The sequence below is a fragment of the Callospermophilus lateralis genome, chromosome 11 (genome assembly GCF_048772815.1).
Source record: "Callospermophilus lateralis isolate mCalLat2 chromosome 11, mCalLat2.hap1, whole genome shotgun sequence".
NCBI classification, from domain to species: Eukaryota; Metazoa; Chordata; class Mammalia; order Rodentia; family Sciuridae; genus Callospermophilus; species Callospermophilus lateralis.
Genome location: NC_135315.1, coordinates 50,891,571 through 50,914,534, shown reverse-complemented (window position 1 = coordinate 50,914,534; position 22,964 = coordinate 50,891,571). Strand labels below are relative to the sequence as shown.

Genomic DNA, 22,964 nt, shown 5'->3' with positions numbered 1-22,964 from the left:
CGCCTCAGCCTCTGTCTCGCGCGCCCCCAAGAGCCCGCGGTCCCAGGGCCGCCCGGTGAAACGAAGGGCTGCTGGCACGCAGCCGGAGCCTGCCCAGACCCCAGCTGCCACAACGGAGTTTGGACTCGCGGGCATCCGTCCCCGCGCGCTTCCGCATTTCCTTCCTGTCCAACCCGCAAGGCCGGTCGCCGCCGTGACTCCGGAAGGATTCGTTCGGGCCGCCGGATGTGACGCTAAGGCCAAGGCGCGCCAGAGGCCGCGGAGAGAGCATCTAGAAGGTGGGTAGGTAGGGGTCGATGCCCCGGGGGTTCGAGGGAGGGGCGGGGGCGCTGAACCATGGACCCCTGTGCGGCCAGCATGCGCTGGAGCTGTGACCCGGCGGAGCTGCGTGCCCCCGAAACACGTGACCCGGTCCGAGAGCTGATCGCACCGACAGGCTTCCGCCTCGTCCCGGCTCAGTTTCCACTAAGTTCCTGCCTCCCTGCAGGCACCGTCTGAGGTCTGGCAGTCAGTGACAGAGCCGGGCGCCCGCGGTCCGAGCGCCCCCGACAGCACCATGCCCGCGCTCCTGGAACGTCCCAAGCTTTCCAACGCCATGGCCAGGGCGCTGCACCGGCACATCATGATGGAGCGGGAGCGCAAGCGACAGGGTGAGCTGGGGCCAGAGCGATAGATCATACGCATGGCTAAGGTGTCTCAGCTGCCCCAGGACTACCCTCACCCACGGGCTGAGCAGTGCGCCCGCAGGCGAAGCTAGAGGGAGGGAGGGAACAGCCCCCCATTAGTGTGGGAGTAGAGGCCTGGTCCAAGTTTCATAAGCCAGAGATGGGTAGGACCTTGGAGAGCTACTGCCAAGTACACAAGTGGTGGGATAATGGCGGGATAAGTGGCCTTTGCCGATTTTCAGTCTCAAAAAACATTAGTTTCACCACCCTGCCACTTCATTTTGGCTGATTTTCCCAGAGGAGGAAGAGGTGGACAAGATGATGGAACAGAAGATGAAGGAAGAACAGGAGAGAAGAAAGAAAAAGGAGATGGAAGAGAGAATGTCACTAGAGGAGACCAAGGAACAAGTAAGCTGTCCCTGATTGCTCCAAGCTCTGGCTTTTTCCCTTTTTCCCTGTCTTATCGCCTTTCCCCTTCCCTTCCAGATTCTCAAGTTGCAGGAAAAGCTTTTAGCCCTACAGGAAGAGAAGCACCAACTTTTTTTGCAGCTCAAAAAAGTTTTACATGAGGAAGAAAAACGGAGGCGAAAGGAGCAGAGGTGGGATCAGAGAGCTAAAAGTAAAATTGGAATAAGGTGGATTGGGTAACAAAAGAATCAATGTTTAATGGCAAAAAGGGGGTAACTGCCCTTGGTTTTCACCTATCCTTTCACTCCAGTGACCTGACCACTTTGACATCAGCTGCATACCAGCAGAGCCTGACTGTTCACACAGGAACTCACCTCCTCAGCATGCAGGGTAAGGACTAAAGAAACCATTTGACAGAAAGTGGCTCCTCTTGGAGGTTGAGGCATCACAAAATCCCTCCCCCTTTCTAGGGAGCCCTGGAGGACATAATCGCCCAGGCACCCTCATGGCAGCTGACAGAGCTAAACAGATGTTTGGACCCCAAGTACTCACGGTGAGAAAAATGGATTTGAGTGTATAGCTCTATTTCTTTACTGCTTCATCCCAGGCATCCTGGTCACCAGTGTTCAAATCACAAACATAACCAAGCACTTATTGTAAGGGCAAGTAGGGCAACAGATGTATACAGAAGTCCTTGAATTTGTTTTTAAGGACTTCACAATCAGTTCTCACCTTCCTCCTTAGACCCGGCACTATGTGGGCTCAGCAGCTGCTTTCCCAGGGACTCCAGAGCATGGGCAATTCCAAGGCAGCCCAGGTGGTGCTTATGGGACTGCTCAGCCCCCACCTCATTATGGACCCACACAGCCAGCCTATAGTCCTAGTCAGCAGCTCAGAGGTGAGTAATAGGAAGAGCGGGGTGGCTTTCCTGAAAGCCCACAGGTAAGGGTAGAGCAAAAGGAAATTCTAACGGGCATGCCTCCTCCCTTCCTCAGCGCCTTCAGCGTTTCCTGCAGTGCAGTACCTATCTCAGCCACAGCCACAGCCCTATGCCGTGCATGGCCACTTTCAGCCCACCCAAACAGGTGATAATATCCTAGGCAGGAACCCTAGCTCACAGGTCCCACCTGCCTCATTCTCCTCTTTCACACACCTCTCTTCCCCACCTAGGGTTCCTCCAGCCTGGTGGTGCCCTGTCCTTGCAAAAGCAGATGGAGCATGCTAACCAGCAGACTGGCTTCTCTGACTCAGTAAGTAAAGGGCCTTGGGAGGTTGGAGGAAGGGCTAGGCTAAGGGGAGCCCCAGTATGCTTCAGGTAACTTTGTCCTCTGCAGTCCTCCCTGCGCCCCATGCACCCCCAGGCTCTGCATCCAGCCCCTGGACTCCTTGCCTCCCCCCAGCTCCCTGTGCAGATGCAACCAGCAGGAAAGGTAAGGATGGTAACCAATATCCCAACACTACCAAGCAAACAGGATAGGTGGCTCACACTTTTTGGCTGTCCCTTCCTCCTTGAGTGTGTGTTATCAGTAGGGGTGTTAAGTGGAAGGGAGGGTATATTCACTGACAAAACCCTCCTTTTCATCACCATCCAGTCAGGCTTTGCCACTACCAGCCAACCTGGCCCTCGGCTCCCATTCATCCAACACAGCCAGAACCCGCGATTCTACCACAAGTGACCATCAAATTATGTCTTCAACCCCATCCCTCCATCCCCAATGGGTGAGGGTCTTTCTTCCCTTTATGTCCCAGGCCAATAAAATCTACCTGCCACTGCCCCTGGCTGCTGCTCTTTGTGTCACTTCCCACCCAGCTGTCTGGAATATGCCTAGGCTGCTTGGAGGGTGGGGGGGATGGCTGGTAGATTAACAAGTCTATTCTGCCTTCCAATTATTTCAACAAATACCCATTTAATTCAAATAAGCAGCTGACTTGGGGGGCTTCATATTAAACTTGTAGTTTTATTCAGGTTTGATTTTAACAAATGTGTCGGGGAGAGAGCCCGCAGCGCAGGAAAGGGTAAAGCCCATAGGGGCAGGGCCCTCCCAGATGCCTGAGGAGGGGGCAGGTCCCCTCCCCTCTCCTCCTCTTCCCTCCCCACATGAAGGGACTTGGGGAGAGATACAGGCAGGGGAGGGGGCTGGTCCCTGTTCTGTAGGGTTGGTGCTTGGATTAAAGGGCTATGGGGGAATAGGGGACCAGACCAAGGACAAGTGGGGGAGTAAGGACACAAGGACCATTTGCCAGAATCCACAGCTTTCTGATTCCAAATTGAATTAAAAAAAAAAAAAGAAAAAAAAAAAAAAAACTAAACCACAAGCAGTACCCATCCTTTCTCCCCCACCAGGACTGTAGTGCAAGGGGAGAAAAGGAAGGCAGCTTCACCAAGGCCATGGCTCCCTTGCTCCTGGCCAAGGGAGCTAGGTGAAGGGCAGGGGCTCCCCGACAGATTGAGGGGGGTGGGGAAAACCAAAATAAAACGTCAAATAAATTGTGTAGGAGTCGTCCAGCCAAGGGTCCAGCCACAGCAGGACCTGGCTGGGGGAGGGGCCTCTGCAGGCTCGAGGATCGCTGCTGCCACCACTGCCACCCTGAGTAAGAGAGAAACCAAGTAAGACAGAATAATTAATACCTTCAACAAGGGTGGAGAGAACAGGACCAGGATGAAGATAGAAAGCAAGCCTGGCATGATTAAAAGATCAGAAATAAATTTGATGAGAACAAAATACGTAAAGGGGGACAGTGAGGGCTTTGTCACTCTCACCTGGGAGCCAGTTATTTTGCCATGGCCTTGATTGCAACAGCTGCCTCCTCTGTCATGGCAGACAGCACCGTGATCTGGAGAAGAAAAAAGGATAGTTAGGAGATACCCGAAGTTGGAGAAACAGCAAAGCTGAGCATACAAGGGAAAAGAGAACAGCATACCAGGATCTCTTCTCCACAGTCATACTTCTGCTCAATCTCCTTGCCGAGGTCTCCCTCGGGCAGACGAAGGTCCTCTCGAACCTCCCCACTGTCCTGGAGCAGTGATAGGTACCCATCCTGGATGCCAATCAGCTGGGGGCAAACAGAGAAGGAAGTTGAAGACATGCCCAGGTAGGCTGAGGATAAAGGGTCTGATGAACAATTTGGAACAAGAGCAAAATATCAAATACCCTCTCCCTCCTCTCCCACAACTTCTGGCCAATCTGTATTTTGCACCCGTGAACCACTAACCCATCCTCATCCTATATACCTACATACCTGGAAGTCATTCCTTTTGATGTTGGGAACATCCATATTATGAGTTGACGGGCAGATATCTTCATATTTCTTCCCAGTAAAGATGTCAATACCAACCAGGTGGACCTGTGTATATGCATCACAAAGAGAAACCCAACCAACTCTAGGACGGAGGAGGTAAAGGCTCATGTAGTTACTAGCTGATGAAGGAAGCCAGTCTACCTTGTCAGGGCAAAGACAAGCAAAGTTGGAAATGAACCAAGAAATACTAAAGCCAAAAACAAAACAAATTCTGAGGCTAAAAGACCACCACAGGTCAAGGTGGTAGAGCATGTGTAGGGAAGTCCATTACCTTATCAGAAAACACTGACAGAATGCTAGGAGCCTAGGGGTATAGAAGGAATCCTTGGCGAAAGTTTGGAAGAGTTTCTGGACACCCATGTAAGGGGCTGAGAATTCTGAGAATAAGGTAGAAGGGGGAAAAAAGTTTGTTAAAAGAATTGGGGAAAACAAACTTCAAGATCAAAAAGAACTACGTAGTTAGGGAGTAAGAAAACTAGAGAAAGAGCTATGCATTAGCAGGATCAATGTCAAGTCAATAAAACCACAAGAAATTCAACAAGAATGAATCAGGTTTAACTTTTGAGGAAAAAGAAAAACTCTGAGGTGACAAGGGAAGCACTAGTGAGAACACTAAGACCAGAGAAAACAGGGAGGCTCAAGGAATTCAAGGAGTGGGCACGGGCAGATAGAGGGAAATGGAGACTGCATCAGAATTCCAAAGGGAAAGGTAGAACTGCAGAAAGAAGCAGTTTGAAAAGCAGAAGTTTGAAAATTCAAGCACACTGAAGCCTTTCAAGGGAATGCTACAGTCTGTGTTAGGACTAGAGAAATTCACCAAGCATAGTGATGTAAACAGTACCTAACAAAGGCCCAAGGAAGAAACAAAAAAAAGTGAATGCCAAGACCAAGGAAGAAACAGCTGAACAGCCAGAGGATAAAGGACTGAAGAAAAGTCAAAGGACCATGAAGAAATGTCAAGAGACTGGCACAAAGATGGAGAAAAAGGACTACCAGACAATGATGGGGGTACAAAAGGAGGCTGAAGGCTGGGAGCAGGTGTAGTCTGAATGGGTATAAGGGCTGAGTGCTAAACAGAAGGACTAAGACAACAACAACAAAAAAAAAACCACACAACTAAAGGCAGGCAGGGGTCACAGGACTGAAGGCAGCTTGTTGCCAGAAGCCCTATGTATATATGAGGTGTGGGGAGGGCAACATGTGAAAGTCTAACCTTGGCATGGCCATGCTTGCCAGTCTTCGAAGTAGACATCTCGACGATCTTACAAGGCCGGCCTTTGAGCACCACAAAGCCATTCTTACGTAATGCTGAGCATTGCATTGGGAAGGTGGCTGAGGCCCCTGCATCTCCTGTCTCGAAGTCCAAATCATCTGCCATTTTAAGAGGCTTCGATTCCAACTAAAGCCAAGAAGAGAACTGGGGTCAGTAAAGATAGAAGTTAACAGGACCTCTAATCTATTCCATTTCTCTCTGGAAACACTGCTGTTTTCCCCAACCCCTTATTCCACTACCCACCTATAATAAAAGTCAAAGTTCTTGGACTAACTACTGACTGGGGTCAAATACACTGGAGAACTGGTGTGTGTAAGTAGCGGTGGAATAGCTGGATCCTCCCCCAAATTAAAGTTCAAGTGGTACTTGGGAAAGGAAAGGTCCAGGGACTTAAGATGCCAAATCTGAGATGAGGAAAGTCCTACTTCCTGGGGTGGGGAGGACTCAGGTGTTACTTGCCACTGAAACCAACCACCCCTCTTCCCCACACTTAGCAAGAGCTATAATTAGGTGAGCAGCTATGAGCCAGCAAAAGGGTGGGGCTAATGTGTGTAGGGGGGAGGGTGGAAACCAGAGGACAAGGCCCCACCCGGCTGTTACACCCCCCACCCCTATCCACACACAAGCCAGTCACTGGTACAGGAAACCACAAGGCCTCTTTGGGGGATTCCCGCCTCTCCAACATGCACTTGCAGTCAAGGGGGTGAAAGCAGTTTCCTAAACCATCCCCCTGCCAAACACCTCGATCTCAGTTCCCAAAGGGAACCCAGCCTCTCCTCGAGGGCCCGCCCACTTTTCCCAGGATGCATCGGTGCTGTCGACTTTTTAGGCCCGTCCTGTGCAGTCAGAAAGTGAGAGAGTAGAGGGTGGTGAATGACAATAAAATGAAAGCGAAGGGTTGGTAGTAGTGAGTAGTAAAAAAAAAAAAAAAAAAAAAAAAAAAAATCACACTAGGCTGAGAATTAGGAACTCTAAAACCAAGTTACTCCCAAAACTAGACACGAGGAAGACCACTAGTAACAAAGTGAAGACAGCATATCATGGTGGGGAACTCATCTGTCCCGGACTTTAAGGCGCTGTCGGCACGTGCCTGGAGAGGAGGAGAACTCATGTCCAATCACTCTTAGTTTCCCAATTTCTCCGGCCTCGCAGTTCTAAGAGTGCCACTTACACCTGGCTGATCGCCTCACTTCACGTGAAGACTGGGAGAAAAGCTCTAGGCGCCCATGAGGCTGAGGAACGCTAACATATGCCTGCAGCTGGCCCTCCGGGGTGATCAAAAACTAGTCCTTAAGGTTCTCCCACTATCCAAAATTCCAGGTTCCCTCTGACGCCCGGGAGGACGAGCTCTCCCTGCGCCGGGGGTTGCCGGCTCCCGCCCACCATGTGGCCGCCCGGGGCTTCCGGTGGCCGGGACCTGGGGGGAGGGGTCCCCGCGCTGCCATGCGGACCCGGTCCACATTCGGCCATGCGGCCTCCGACCCCGAGGGCAGCTTGCCATGGGGGGGTACTTCCGGTGCTGCGAGTGCCCCCTCCCCAAACGCTGCGCCAGGCCGGCGACTCGCTGCCTCCCCTCCCCCCGCCAGCCGCCAACCCCCCCCTTCACATGCGCTCTCACGGAACAGCCCCCTCCCCCACCTCACGTGGCCGCGCGGTGCCCGGTCCTCAACGACCCTGGGACCCTTGCCCCGACGGGGCTGATCTGGCCCCCGGCCCTCTCCCCGGAGCAGCCGCCTGGCGGCCTCTCCCGCGTGGCGGCCTCGCGGCTCGCCGTCCCCCGCCCTGCGTCGCTCCAACGTCACCCGGCCGGCCCCAACCGTCACCCCGCGCGCCAACCCGGCCGCGCGCCCGCGCCTCTCCATACCTCGCGCCGCTCCCCGACCAAACCCATGCGGTGGTGGCCGCCGCTCCCTTCTGCCCCCTCCCCGACCCCCGTATAGTTCCATCTCTCCTTCCCTGCTCAAGCAGAGGTTCCGCGCAGGCGCGTCCTGCCCGCTCTCACCTCGCGCGAACGCACTGACTCGACCCCGTCCGCTCGCCGCGAGCCCAACCGCTGCCTCCGAGCCCGCTACCGCCGCCGCCGCCGCCTCTACCGCCGCCGCCGCTGCTGCACACGGGTCTTAGTACGCAGGCGCCGACTCCCCACTGACCAACCAAGCAGCCCTATGACAGCCGCGCAAGCGTGCTCTCCGGCTCCTCCGCCCTCCACCCCCGCACTGCGCAAGCGCAAAGACCCTCCCCGATCTCCACCCTCTGTCCCACCTACCCATCCAATGACGCGCAGACGTGACCCCGCCCCTCACAAAACCTGAACCCCTCCAACCTGTCAGCTACGCGCAGGCGCACCCGGTTTTTTAATCCCTTCAACCTCCGCCTCCCTCCCCTAGATAAACCACCCGCCCTACCCGACTGTATTCGCGCCTGCGCAATAAGGAGCCCTGCACTCCACACCCTCTGAAGGAAACGCCTCGGTTTCAAAACGCATGCGTGTTGAGAATCTTAAACGCCCCTTCCACCTCAGACGTCGTTTGTACGCTGGGCGTTGAAAAGACCACGCCACTGTACCGCTTGCGGGGTCTAGGACGCATGCGTCTTAGGAAACGCCCCACCTCGGCTTTAACTGGACTTAAACGACCCACACGTTTCAGAAAACGCGCTGTGGGCTGGGCCCCTTGCTTCAGAGTCCTTGCTCTCAGTTCCACACATGCGCGAGAGATCGCTTTTCGCTCCACTCATTTAGCGGGATGTGTGGTCGGGTTACCACCCATCTCGGCTTCAGTTCTCATCTACGACTCTGCTCTACCATAGAGTTTCGCTGGAAAGACAGAGCGGTCCCGTACCAGCCACCATCTTGTTTAAGCCCAGGTCTGCGTTCCTCCCTGTGGCTTCCATAGATGCAGTTCTATGCCAGATCCTAAATAAAGAGACATAGCGTTTTTCCACCTGCGCTCTGCGGTTTCCAAAGAATTATCTACAATCCCCTTAGAAAAATTTTATCTGTAAAGAAAAGTGATATGTTACATTTCATTGACATTCTCTAAATCATAAAAGATGACTAAGAAACTGGAAACGACCTTTCCCACTCGGAGTTTATTTCCCTGTTGCTTGTCTTAGGAAAGGATGCTGCTGCTATTCCAGAAACATTTTAGTTTTCCTCTAGTTCCTACGTTTCCCACTATGGCCTTGACTACCTTGATATGCCCGTTAGGTGGATAGCAGTACTGTCAAGCGACTGAAGATCTGATCGTGGAACCCCAAATCCTGAATCTGGTTCTTGTTTGTGGCTTTTAGAAATTACTTAAAATCGTTCTGTCTTAATTTTCTTCCCGTAAAATGAGGGAAATAATGCTGTCTAAACTTCTAATTATCCAGGGTGTAAAAAACCCGTGAAATGTGTGAACTGCTTGAATTACTACATTCGTGTAGCACATTACACTATCACCTCCAGATCTTTCCATTAAGTTTTCTGAAATTCCTGTCCTTTGCCCAAACAAAAACAACAACAACAACAACAGACTTCTTGGAAACATTATTTAAAACTCCAGTTCTTGCTCTTTTCTAAGAGGTAACGTTCCTATGGCACAGCAGTTCCACTCCTATGCACATACCCAAAGATTTCAAAACAAACTTGGACTGGGGGAGGGGGTAGCTCAGTGATGAGAGTGTTTGCCAACTCAAATCCTTGCATGTGATTGTTCACTGCTGCACTTTAATTACAGTATCCAAAAGGTGGAAATAACCCAAATATCCAATAGATGAATGGATAAACAAAATGCATTATACCCTTATAATGGAATATTATTCAGTCATAAAAAGGAATGGCATAACTTATAAATGCTACAGCTGAATGAACCTCAAACATGCCGAGTAAAAGTCAGCAAAAGGTCATATTTTCTATGATTTCATTGATAAAAATAATTATCCAAAATAGGTAAATTTGCAGAAGCAAAGCTGATAGGAGGTTGTCAGGTCCTGGGAGAAAAGGAGAGGAACAGCTTAAGGGACATTACTTTAGTGATGAAAAATGTTTTGGAAGTAGTTGGAGGTGTTGGTTGCACAACATTATGAATGCACAAAATGCCACTGAATTGTTCACTTTAAAATGGTTGATTTTTTAGAATTGGGGTTGTAGTTCAGTGGCAGAGGGCTTGCCTGGCATGTGTGAGGCACTGGGTTCTATCCTCAACACCACATAACAATAAATAAAGTGAAGGTATTGCATCCTTTATACAACTAAAATGTGTGTGTGTGTGTGTAGAAAATATAAGGTGATGTGGCAATCAAGGAGGCTTGAAAGCAAGGCAATGGAATTAGCTGCACCTATTAGACCATATAGCTCTAAGAGCATAGTGAACCCTGGTGAGGTAGCATACACCTGTAATCCCAGAGGCAAGGGAGGGAGGCTGAGACTGGAGAATCCCGAGTTCAAAGCCATCCTCAGCAATTTAATAAGGCTTCCCAAACAACTCCATGAGACCCTGTCTCTAAATAAAATACAAAAAAAGGGCTGGGGATGTGGTTCAGTGGTTAAGTGCCCCTGAGTTCAATCCCCAGTACCAAAAAAAAAAAAAAAAACCAGCATAGTTCATTTGCCTTCAGTGTAAAAAAGTCCTGTCTGTCTTCCTTTCCAGAAGAATTTGAACTATTAATAATCCTGGATTAGAACTTCCCTTAAAACTATAGGAGAATCTCTCCTGGACCTTCTTTTCTAATTTACATGTTCAGCATTCTTTCATTCACATGAAAGTTTCTTTCTTGAGAACTTGTTAAAAAAAACAATTGATTGGATTATGACTGACTTTTATAATTTAAGATGTTTTTTACATATTTTTAGTGTTGAATTATAACTATACATAATGATGGGATTCATTGTTACATATTTGTACATGCACACAGATTCTAATTTATTTTAATGACATTCATATCCCTTTTCTATCTTCTTGTGACACACCTATTCACCAGATTAGAATTCAGATATTCTTTAAAAGTTTCCAGCTACCCTTCAATAGATTTTCACTGGCTTTGCATGAAGTACTAGCAATAGAGTTCATTTATTACTTCCTCATTTCCTTTCTGAAAAGGTAACATTTACAGAATACCCATATTTTGCTAGGAAGAGGTCTGCCAACAGTCTACTTCTGTTTGGTTAGACTGCTCTGGTAGACTTTTAGAAACTTCACTTTTTTTGTTGGGGGGTACTGGGGATTGAACTCAGCAGCACTCAACCACTGAGCCATATCCCCAGCCCTATTTTGTGTTTTATTTAGAGACAGGGTCTCACCGAGTTGCTTAGCACCTCCCCATTGCTGAAGCTGGCTTTGAACTCACAATCCTCCTGTCTCAGCCTCTCGAGCTGCTGGGATTATAAGGCATGTACCACGGCTCCTGGCAGAAATTTCATATTTTGATTGATATATTTTTTCACTCTGCTGGGGATTGAACCCAGGGTCTCATGCAAAACTAGGCAAGTACTCTGTCACTAAGGTACATTCACAGCCCAATTCTGAAATAATTTTAGATTTACAGAAAAGTTACAATAGTATAAAGAGTTCTTTTGGAAGCACCATTGAAAAGTTTGAATGGGAACCAGTAGTGTGATAAAGGCTGGTTGTATAAGCTATAATAAAAGATAAGAACCAATTGTGCACATCTCTTACCAACTCCATGTTTCAATAATGTTTAATTAGTAGCTTGAAATTAGCCATGGTGGAAGTGTTTGCACTCCCACAGAAATTGGCAAGTCTACAAATCAGTTTCCTTTATCAGAACTGGTTGTTAAACATTTAGCAGGCCACCACTGATTGGGTCCACTGAAAGGGAAGGGCAGTTCTGATATATACAAAATAGAGTTAGGTCAGATTAGTCCAGAAATGGAGTAAGAGACCAGATACAAGAAAGCTCTGAGAAAGCAGTCATGAAAGTTCAGGTATCTATCAAGAAATGAGGTTCTGGGGGCTGGGGATGTGGCTCAAGTGGTATCGCGCTCGCCTGGCAGGCGAGCGGCCCGGGTTCGATCCTCAGCACCACATACAAACAAAGATGTTGTAACCGCAAAAAAAAAAAGATAAATAAATAAATATTAAAAGTCTCTCCCTTGTTCTCTCTCTCTCTCTCTCTCTCTCTCTCTCTCTCTCTAAAAAAAGAAAAAGAAATGAGGTTCTGGGTGTAGTGATGCACTCCTGTAATCCCTGTAAATCCCAGCAACTCAAGAGGCTGAGGCAGGGCTGGGGTTGTAGCTCAGTGGTAGAGTGCTTACCTAGCATGTGTGAGGCACTGGGGTCAATGCTCAGCACTACATAAAAAAGAAACAAATAAAATTAAAGTTATTGTGTTCATCTACAATTTTTCAAAAAGAGGCTGAAGCAGAAGCATTACAATTTAGAGAGCCCTAACCAACTTAGTGAGATCCTATCTCAAAATAAAAAATAAAAATGGCTGAGCATGTAGTTCAGTGGAAAACCACCCTAGGGATCAATCTCCAGTACCAAAAGAAGAAAAAAAGAGGCTCTGAACTAGGATTTCTTGAGGATCTCCAGAAATGAGTTAGGGCTGGGGATGTAACTCAGTGGGTCAGCAATTACCTGGTATATAGGAGCCCCTGGGTTAAATCCCCAGCACTGAGAAGTGGAGTGGATGGTTATGTGGGATTTGCCGAGGAAAGTAAAAATAAGAGTAAAGGAGCCAATTTGGTTCATGCCTGTAATCCCAGCAGCTCAGGAGACTGAGGAGAAGGATCCCAAGTTCAAAGCCAGCCTCAGCAAAAGCGAGGAGCTAAACAACCCAGAGAGACCCTTTTTCTAAATAAAGTAGAAAATAGGGCTGGGGATGTGGCTAAGTGGTCAAGTGCCTCTGAGTTTAATCCCCAGTAACCCTACCAAGAAAAGGAGCCAATTGCAGTGCACCTACCTGTAATCACAATTACAACCCGAGGTATTGGGGCAGTAGGATCACTTGAGCCTAGGAGTTTGAGGCCAGCTTGAGCAACAGAGGGAGATGAGATTCTGTCTCTTAAAAAACAAACAATTTTTTAAGAATCTGGGTGAGGTGGCACATGCCTATAATCCTCATGACTTTGGAACGTGAGGCTGGACAATTGCAAATTTGAGGACAGCCTCAGCAACTTAGTAAGAACCTGTCTCAAAATAAAAAACAAGAGGTCTGGAGATGTAGCTCAGTGGTAGCATGCCCCTGGGGTTCAGTATTCAGTACCAAAAAAAAAGGTATGGAGGAAGAGGAAGATGTGTGTAGTGAATAAAAGAAAGAGTCCTGTCAGGGTTGGGGTGTGGGCAGAGATATTAATTGAAAGGTAAAGCAGGGAAGGGAGGCCTCAATGTGTGCAAAGAAGCTGGACCCTTTTTTCTCTTACTGATTAGAAAGGCAAAACCAATCACTGATGTGACTCTGTTCTAAGAAGTTCCCACCAGCCATGGATGACAGAGGAATCAAAATCAGTCATACCAGAAGCAAGAGACCATTGGAGAGTCTCTGAGAGTAGCCCAAGTGAACATGTAGGAAAGCCTGGACCAGGGCAGTGAGGTAGGCTGGGTGTGTGAGGCAGGGAGACAAAAGATGAATATCTGAGACATTCTAGAGACCTGGTTAATTGAATGAGGAAGTTGAAGGCACAGAGTAATCAAAGTGTGGTCAGGGGCTGGGGTTGTAGCTCAGTGGTAGAGTGCTTGCCTAGCATGGTGAGGGTTTGATCTTCAGCACCACATTAAAAAAAAAAAAAAAAAAAAAAAAAGGTACTGTATCCATCTACAACTAAAAACAAACAAACAAACAAAAAAACACATTTTTTTAAAAAGTACTGTCTGTGTGTCTGAAGGACATGATGGATTAATCAAGCATTCCTGAAAATAAATGCAGTCATGCAGGAATTGGGAAATCCTCATAAGATTCTAGAATTCTGAGATTCTTGCTAAGTCAGCTCAGAGTTTGATGGGGCATGCAGTTAGTCCCCCTGCAAAGTTGGGATTGGGAAGGAGGAGTAGGATGAGAAAAGAGACCAAACTAGTTGTTTTTTGGACCTCTTGTCCCTCATCAAAAGGGTACGGGCTCCAGTTATATCAAGAAGAATGTTTTGCTGGGCACTGTGGTACAAGCCTAAAAATCTAGCAAGAGGATTGTAAATTCAATCTCAGCCTCAGCAACTTAGCAAAATCTTGTCTCAAAATAAAAAGGGCTGGGGGGCTGGGGATGTGGCTCAAGCGGTAGCTTGCTCACCTGGCATGCGTGCTCCTCAGCACCACATACAAACAAAGATGTTGTGTCTGCCGAAAACTAAAAAATAAATATTAAAAACCTCTCTCTCTCTCTCTCTCTCTCTCTCTCTTAAAAAAAAAAAAAAAAAGGCTGGGAAATAGCTCAGTTGTAAAGCACCTCTGGGTTTAATACCCAGTACCAAAGAAAAGAGGAATGTTTTTACACAACTATAAAGATTCCAAGCCAGGAGTGGTGAAGTATGCCTGTAATCCCAGTGACTTGGGAAACTGAGAGGAGGATTAGAAATTCAAAGTCAGCCATAGCAATTTAGCAAGATTCTGTCTCAAAATAAAAAAATAAAAAGGGTTAGGATGTGACTCAGTGGTTAAGCACCCCTGGGATCAATCCCCAGTACAAAAAAAAAAAAAAGATTCTGGCAGGACGCAGAACATGGTGGCACACACAGGTAATCATAGCACCTGGGGAGGCTGAGGCAGGAGGATTGTAAATTCAAAGCCAGCCTCAGAAACTTATTGAGACTCTGTGTCAAAATTTTAAAAAATAAAAAAGTTACAAAGGAACTAAGAATGTAGCTCAGTGGTAAAGTGCCCTTGGGCTCAATCCCCAGTACCAAAAAAAAAAAAAAAAAAAATTAAATTAAATTAAATTAAATTAAAAATTAAAAAGTTTCTGTCAAACCTTCTTATTATAAAAATATGAGTCCTGGGGGCTGGGGTTGTATCTCAGTGGAAGAGCACTTGCCTAGCATGTGTGAGGCACTGGGTTTAATTCTCAGCACTACATATAAATAAAACAAAAGTTCATTAACAACTAGGAAATATTTTTAAGAAATGTGAGTCCACTGTAGACGATTTGGGGAAATACAATTAACCACAAATCCAACACTGAGAAGCAACTGCTGTTAATGTTTTACTACAATGTCTTTTCTTCTTCTTCTTCTTCTTCTTCCTCTTCCTCCCCCCCCCTCCTCCTCCTCCTCCTCCTTCTTCTTCTCCTTCTTTTTCTTTTTGTGGTACTAAAGATGTAATCCGAGGGCCCCCTACCATTGAACTATACTCCCCAGCCTTTTTTTTTTTTTTTTTTAACTTTTATTTTGAGATAGGATCTCTCTAAGTTACCCACACTGGCCTAAACCTTTTGATCCTCCTGCCTCAGCCTCCTGCATCACTGGCATTACAGGTGTTTTACCATATTTTCTTCCAGTCTTGTTTCCATGCTTTTTTTAAAAAAAAATACATCTGATTCATGTCCTGCTGACTATGCCCCCTAACCAATCTGAGAGAGTAGTGAATATATTCTCTGTTGCATGTGAAGGGAAATGAAGTCAGCTGCTGCAAGGTTTGGAGCAGAATAAGGGTTCTCTGTAGTATAAGTATTTTACAGTAAAAATTTATCCTTCTCAGGGGTCCTGGTCAGAGATTATACTTCCTTCTATCATCAAGGGGTTTTATAAAAGTCAAATACATCAAATGAGCCTTGGGAATGGGCATGTAGATGATATTTTTTTGTAGTGATCGGCTGTCACTGGATATAACTTCAGAGCACCAGTTGCTGGTATCACAGCAGAAGCCTCAACTTCATTCATTCAACTAACATTCATTGAGGATATTAAATGTCAGATACTTCCTAGTGGCTTGGGAGGCTGAGGCAGGAGGACCACAAGTTCAAAGCCAGCCTCAGCCAGCCTCAGAAATTTAGTGAGGCCCTAAGCAACTTAGCAAGACCCTGTCTCAAAATACAAAATAAAAAGGGCTAGGAATGTGGGATAGAGAGAGAGAGAGACAGAGACAGAGACATGAGAGAGACAGAGACAAGAGAGAAAGAGACAGAGACAGAGAGAGACAGAGACGAGAGAGAGAGACAGAGAGAAAGAGAGAGAGACAGAGACAAGAGAAAGAGAGAGAGAGAGACAGAGACAGAGACAGAGAAAGAGAGTACCAGAGATATAGATATATGTCTGATATTTAGGATGCAAGTGTGGCCCCTTGGGAGCAAAATTGCAATGTGTAGATAATCAGAAAATAATATATAATTTTATTTAAAATTATCATCTAAAATAAGTATGTAGGGGCTGGGCTCAAGCGGTAGCGCACTCGCCTGGCATGCGTGTGGCCCGGGTTCGATCCTCAGCAACACATACAGACAAAGATGTTGTGTCCGCCAAATACTAAAAAATAAATATTAAAATTCTCTCTCTCTCTCCCTCTTTCTCACTCTCTCTCACTCTTTCTTTAAAAAAAATAAATAAAAAAAATAAGTATGTAATTTTAATCTGTGTGCCCAGGACAGTACCAGCATGTCTATCATCAGTGAATGAAAAGGTTTGTGAATGATAGTCGGTATGAAAGTAGGAGCAGTACTCTAAGAACATTCCTGAGGCATCTTTTGTGATTTTGATCTTGCTTTAAAGAAATAAAGGAAAAGAGGGGGGAGATGGATAAGAATAAGACTGGCATGGTTCTGGTCTTGCAGAAAGAACTAGAACCCATCCTCATTCCCAGAGATCTTGCTGAACTTAGGTGCTAGGGAAGAAACTTAGGGTTTGGGTGTGTAGCTCACAGGTAGAGTGCTTGCCTAACATGCATAAGGCCCTGGGATTGATCTCTAGCACTGCAAAAACAAACCAACCCCCCTCAAACAATAAAACAAGAGGTAATATAAGAGGGATGATTATCATCCTTTCTTGGTCTAGAAATAAAAAGATTATCTGAAGGTGTAAGAGAGGAGGTAAAGAGCAGATGACATTTGTATTTGGAAAGGAAAGCACCAAAGAGTAACTCAGGATCTAATTCTACTCCTTTCCAGCTCTAGAGAAACTCTTATATCCACATATAGGATATCTTTCTGCATCCGGTGTCCCATGCCCTTGCATCTACTTTAATTCCATTTACACCTGGCCTACTTTCAAACTAGGGTCTGGTTTCATCTTCCATGGATGCCATCCCCGACATTCCCAATTTGCTCGGATGTCATTGTCTCTCTCTCATGTACTCTGTGTTCATCCCTGCCAGCACCATCTGTCTATCCAATAGATGGAAGCTCCATGATTGTAAGATCTTGGATCCTCAGTACCTGCCACAAAGCCTGGGATGTGGTCAGCTATAAAAGTTCATAGAACAACTGGTGGTGGGGTAGGCAGGCAATGCAAGCAGAAGAAACTGCCAAATGCTTAGAGGGAATCAAGGGAGAGGAGAGAAATGGATAAAGAAAATATGGTCTCTCTATATATGATGGACTTTATTCAGCCACAAAGAAAAATGAAATTATATCATTTGCAGGAAAAAGTGGATGAAATTAAAGACCATTATGGTAGGCGAAATAAGACAAACTGAAAAAATCAAGTGAAAGTTATATATTTTTTCTCACATGTGGAATCTAGAGAGGAAAAAGGAAAATAAAGGTGGGGGCTTGGGATCTCATGAAAACCAAAAGGAGATCAGTAGAGGAAAAGGACCAAGGGATGGGAGGAGGGAAGGGAGGGGGAATGCTGGGGAGTGATGTCAGTCAAATAATATTGTTACATTGTGCGCATGTACAAACATGTAACAACAAATGTCATCATTTAGCACAACTATAATGTACCAATTAAAAAATATTGCAAGAGAAGAGAAGAGAGAAAGAGAAGAGGGGAAGACTATTGTAAAACAGTGAGATGGGAGTTTGAAGTTAGTCATGGGCAAGCTTTAGAGGCCATCTTGTCTTTTTAAAAAAATTCTTTTAGTTGTAGATGGACATAATACCTTTATTTTATTTGCTTATTTTTATGTGATGCTGAGGATCAAATCCAGTGACTCACACACGCTAGGCAAGTGCTCTACCACTGAGCCACAGCCCCAGCCCAAGAGGCCACCTTGTCTTGAATAGCCAGGAAAATAGATCTGAGACCTGTAAGCCATTCTTCTTCCCAGGCCCAATTCCTCTCCTTGGGAGGTTTGGTCCAGTTTCAGATATCTTAGCCTTCTTGGCACTGGTGGCCCCAATTTTGTCCTTTGAAATGGAGCTGGGTGTATTGCACACACACATAATCCCAGAGCTCAGCCTCTGGGATTATGTGTGAGAGTATTGCTTGAGCACAGAAGTTCAAGACCAACCTGGACCACACAGAGAGACCCAAAAACAATGGAGGAAGAAGAGGAAGAGGGGGAGTCCTCGTTCTTGTCATTCATTCTCTGGACAGGTCAGAGATGAGTGGATTCACCAAGTGCTGAACTCCATAAAGAGGAAACCAACCTTAGAGATGGAACTGGGTCTAGAACAAGGATTCCCCCTGCATACAGCTCAAGGCTTATTTTTTTAAATTTATTTTTGGTATCAGGGATTGAACCCAGGGTGGTCAACCACTGAGTCAAATCCCTAGCCTTTTTTATTTTGAAACAGGGTCTTGCTAAATTCCTGAGGTTGGCCTTGAACCTATGATCCTCTTTCCCCAGCCTCCCAGGTTGCTGGGAATATAAGCATGCACCACTGCCCCCTGTTTAAGAAACATTTTTGATTCACAGTCAGTTGAATCTGTGGATGTGGAACCCATGAGTTCAGAGAGCTGACTGTATCTCCCAAACATACCTCAAATGGGTCCACTTCATCCTTATGGCCTCATACTAATCCACATGCTCCTCACCTCTGTTTCCCTCCAATTTATTTTCCACAGAACAGCCCAGTGATGTTTTAAAAAACTAAGTTAAGTGGAGGAAGTTGTGTGTGGATGGGGGCAGGAGGGATATGAGAAATCTCTGTGTCTTTGTTCAGTTTTGTGTGAACATAAAACTGCTCTAAAAAATAAAGTTGGGGGGCTAGGGTTGTGGCTCAGTGGTAGAGCACTTGCCTAGCATGTATGAGGCACTGGGTTCAATCCTTAGCATCACATAAAAATTAATAAATAAACTAAAGATATTGTGTCCATCTACAACTAAATTTTTTTTTAAATAAAGTTGGGGCTAGGGGTAAAACATTGTATTCATCATGCATGAGGGGTCCTGGATTCAAAAACCAGCAACACACACACACACACACACACACACACACAGAGTATATATGTATTTTATTTTATTTTTGTGGTAACTTGGAATTGAACCTAGTGGTGCTCTACCACTGAGCTACATTCCCAGTCCTTTTTTTTTAATAGTTTTTTCAATGGACCTTTATTTTATTTATTTATATGTGGTGCTAAGAGTTGAACCCAGTGCCTCACAGGTGCTAGGCAAGCGCTCTATCACTGAACCACCACCCCAGCCCTTTCCCAGTCCTTTTTATTTTTGATTTTGAGATAGGGTTTCACTAAGTTGTTCAAGCTGGCCTCAAACTTGCAATCCTCCTGCCTCAACCTCTCAAGTAGTTGGGATTGTAGGCATGTACCACCATGCCTGGCTCAAAAAAATAAAAAGTTGTTTTTAAAAAGCCTTTAAAAAACATTTAAAAAACAAATCAGGGCTGGGGTTTTGGCTCAGTGGCAGAGTGCTTGCCTCACATCTGTGAGGCACTGGGTTCAATCCTCAGCACCACATACGAATAAATAAATAAATAAAAGTATTGTTTTCATCTACAACTAAATTTAAAAAAAAAAAAAAACACAAATCAGGGGCTGAGGATGTGGCTCAAGTGGTAGCGCGCTTGCCTGGCATGTGTGAGGCACTGGGTTCAATTCTCAGCACAACATAAAAATAAAAATAAAGATATTGTGTCCACCTAAAACTAAAAAATAAATTATAAAAAAACATAAGTCAGATCATACTGCTCTCTTCCCTTTTCAAAACTCTTCAAAGTCTTCCCATTACTCTCAGAATAAAATCTAGGGTTTAGGGTATATGTCAGTTGTAGATCCCTAGCCTAGCATGTATGAGACCCTGGGTTTGATTCCTAGCACTGTGAAAACCAAACAAACAAAACCCCTAAATTAAATTAAATTTTAAAATAATTTAGGGGCTGGGATTGTGGCTTAGCAGTAGAGTGGTCGTCTCGCACGCACGAGACCCTGGGTTCGATCCTCAGCACCACATAAAAAAATAAATGAGTGAAATAAAGGTATTGTGTCCAACTACAACTATAAAATAAATATTTTTTTAAAAAATCTAGCTGGGTGGAGTGGCACATACCTGTAATCCTAGTGATTCAGGAGGCTGAAGAAGGAGGATCCTAAATTCCAGGTCAGTTTCAGCAACTTAATGAGACCCTGTCTCAAAACAAAAAAATAAAAAGGGTTGGAGATATTGCTCAATGGTAGAGCACTTGCCTACTATGTGTGAGGCTCTGAGTTCAATTCCCAGTATAGCAAAAATTAATTAATTAATTGATTAACTAACTAATTAAAATAAAATCTAGATCCCAAGGCTTTGGTTGATCTGATCTTGCCTATCTCAATCTTCTTCCTATTCACTAGACTTGCCTTCTACACTAAATTTTTTCTTCTGATAGGCTTTTGAGTCACAGTGCAGTATACCACCTCCTAGGAATGTCTTCCTGATAGCCTGATTCTGGGTTAACCCCCATATTCTCCTAATATCACATCAGTCTGCATTTCCTTCAAGGCCTTTAGTATAGTGATAATTATTCTATGTATCATTTATTTATTTCACTGTCTCCTTTACTATAATGTGGGATTTCTGTATTTTCTAAGTATAGAAAGGATCTTTGTGCCTTATTCACTTTGACACTCCAGAACCTTTTATAGCACCAAGCACACTGTAGGTGCTCAATAAATGTTTGTTGAAGAAATTAACGAACATGCATATTTTATTGTAAACTATGTGAAATATTTTTAGAAGACAATTCACAGAAGTGTTAACCAGCACAGGATTTATCATGTCAGTTCTTGTGTACTTTTCCTTGTCCTGGCCAGATGTCAAAGAAAGATACTCAAGATATCATAGAGCCCAGTGGGGAGTGGTGGTGCATGCTTGCAGTCTCTACTACGCCAGAGGCTGATGCTGGAGGACCTCTTGGACCCAGGATTTCAAGGCCAGTCTGGGCAACATAGGGAAATCCTCATCTAAAAAAAAGAAAAATCTGTTTGGGTCAAATACACAGGTGAACTGCTGGTTACTGGAAAATGTATATATTTAATGTGCCTAAGTACTTTCACTGGTGGGGGGATCAAGAAGAAAGCATTTTAGAAAGATCTTTCTAGCTGCATTCCTTCATTCAGTCAAACATTCACTGGTTACTTATAGGGTGCCTGATGTGGTTTTAGGTGCTGAGAAAACAGCAGTGAGCAAGATAGACAAGATCCAAATTACAGATTATAAAAAAAGAAAATAAGAATATGAAAATACCAAGGACTAATAAAGTCGATAATGAAAATAAAGCAGGGTTCTAAGGCAGAATGATTGGAGGAGTTGCTTTGCTGGTGTGATACTTCATGGAAAATGGATCTGAGGGTCCTCTGGAAGCAAGGAAGTCAGGTAGGCAGAGGGTACTGTGGTGCTGCAGGTGAGAGACACTGATGGTCTGAACCAGGGAGGGCAGGGGGGATGGGGAGAAATAAACAGAGGTGACAAAGTAGAACTGACAGGTCCTAGAGTCAGTGAGACAATGGATGTAGGAAAGGAGAGTCTGATATCAAGGCTGATTCTCAGTCTCTGCATCTAGATGTGGTGGTTCCCTTTACTAACATAAGGGACCCTAGAGATTTACAGCTGGCAATTGGCCATCAGGGGTCTGGAGCTCGGGAGGGTGTCTAGGCTGCAGGCATATTAGGAAGTCATCTGAATTTGGGTTGTGTGTGGGTTCCTATGGTTTCCCTAAGAAATGCCATAAACCTGGTAAATAACAGAAGAAATGCACTCACAGTTCTGAAAGATAGAAGTCTGAAGTTAAGATGTATGCAGTTATTTGTTCTCCCTCCAAAGCTTAGAGAAGAGGATCCTTCCTTGCTCTTCCAGATTCTGGTAGTCTCAGGAGTTCCTTGGCTTACATCAGCCAAGACTTGGTGCTCAATACTCCGTAGCCAACACCTTCCATATTTTACCTGTTCAAGACTTCAGTGTCTCATGGCTGTCTCCCCATGTGTCTCTGACCTCACATGGAGGTTCCCTTTTATAAGAGGAAATGACCTCTTATGAACCCAATGATATCTGCAAAGACTGTATTTCTGAATAAGGTTACATTCACAGGTATTTACATTTTAAAACTTCAAAACACACACACACACACACACACACACACAGAGAGAGAGAGAGAGAGAGAGAAAATAAAGGCAGTGACTTGGGAGACTGAGTCAGGAGGATTGCAAGTTCAAGGCCAGCCTCAGCAATTTAGCAAGACCCTAAGCAATTTATTGAGATCCGGTCTCAAATATAAATAAAAATAAAAAGGTCTGGGGATGTAGTTCGGCAGCAGAGACCCATGATTACTGAGGGTTGAACCCAGGGATTAACCACTGTACTACATCCCCAGCTCCTCAACATTTTGCGGGGAGCTACTGAGGATTTAACCAAGGGTTCTCTATCACCAAGCTACATCCCTGGCCTTTTTTTTTTTTTTTTTTTTTTTTTTTTTGTACCTGGGACTGAACTCAGGAGCATTTGACCACTGAGCCACATCCCCAGCCCTATTTTGTATTTTATTTAGAGATAGAGTCCCACTGAGTTGCTTAGTGCCTCCCTGTTGCTGAGGCTGACTTTGAACCCTCAATCCTTCTGCCTTAGCCTCCCAAGCCTCTGGGATTACAGGCATGTGCCATGGCACCCAGTTAATTTAATTTTATATTTTGGTACCAGGAAATGACCCCAGGGGCGCTCAACCACTGATCCACATCCCCAGCCCATTTTATATTTTATTTAGAGATAGTGTCTTGCTAAGTTGCTTAGGGCCTCTCTAAATTGCTGGGGCTGGCTTTATACTGGAAATCCTCCTGCCTCAGCCTCCCAAGCCACTGGGATTATAAGCATGTGCCACATCATCTGGACTTTTTTATATTTTATTTTAGTGAGGGTCTCACTAAGTTTCTGTGGCTGGCCTCAAACTTGTGATTGGCACACCTGCACCACCATGCCCAGCCATTGTTTTTTTCTTTTGAGATGGGGTTTTCCCTACATCAGTAAGGCTGGCCTCAAGCTGATTGTTACTTATGGTCTAAAACAATAGATAATACCTCCTGC

General features: G+C 45.5%; 2 protein-coding genes across 4 annotated transcripts; one reads left to right on the top strand and one right to left on the bottom strand.

Moving 5' to 3' along the window:
• Positions 1-221: 221 nt before the first annotated feature.
• Positions 222-2,848, top strand: Gps2 (G protein pathway suppressor 2). Of its 2 annotated transcripts, none has more exons than XM_076869634.1 (11): positions 222-278; positions 488-650; positions 964-1,073; positions 1,152-1,264; positions 1,384-1,463; positions 1,544-1,626; positions 1,818-1,971; positions 2,069-2,158; positions 2,244-2,323; positions 2,408-2,503; positions 2,666-2,848. In XM_076869634.1, the coding sequence occupies exons 2-11, from the start codon at positions 557-559 to the stop codon at positions 2,747-2,749; spliced, it is 984 nt and encodes a 327-aa protein (XP_076725749.1). In that variant the 5' UTR covers positions 222-278; positions 488-556; the 3' UTR covers positions 2,750-2,848. The 2 variants fall into 2 exon arrangements, with proteins under 2 accessions (XP_076725749.1, XP_076725750.1); XM_076869635.1 differs by having other exon boundaries at positions 222-282.
• A 163-nt stretch (positions 2,849-3,011) lies between these two features.
• Eif5a (eukaryotic translation initiation factor 5A) lies at positions 3,012-7,858 on the bottom strand. 2 transcript variants are annotated; one of them, XM_076869637.1, is made up of 6 exons: positions 7,649-7,858; positions 5,587-5,772; positions 4,314-4,418; positions 3,996-4,127; positions 3,835-3,908; positions 3,012-3,661 (listed from the first exon to the last, which is right to left on the bottom strand). In XM_076869637.1, the coding sequence occupies exons 2-5, from the start codon at positions 5,749-5,751 to the stop codon at positions 3,846-3,848; spliced, it is 465 nt and encodes a 154-aa protein (XP_076725752.1). In that variant the 5' UTR covers positions 5,752-5,772; positions 7,649-7,858; the 3' UTR covers positions 3,012-3,661; positions 3,835-3,845. The 2 variants fall into 2 exon arrangements, with proteins under 2 accessions (XP_076725752.1, XP_076725753.1); XM_076869638.1 differs by lacking the exon at positions 7,649-7,858 and adding an exon at positions 7,285-7,408.
• Positions 7,859-22,964: the final 15,106 nt, after the last annotated feature.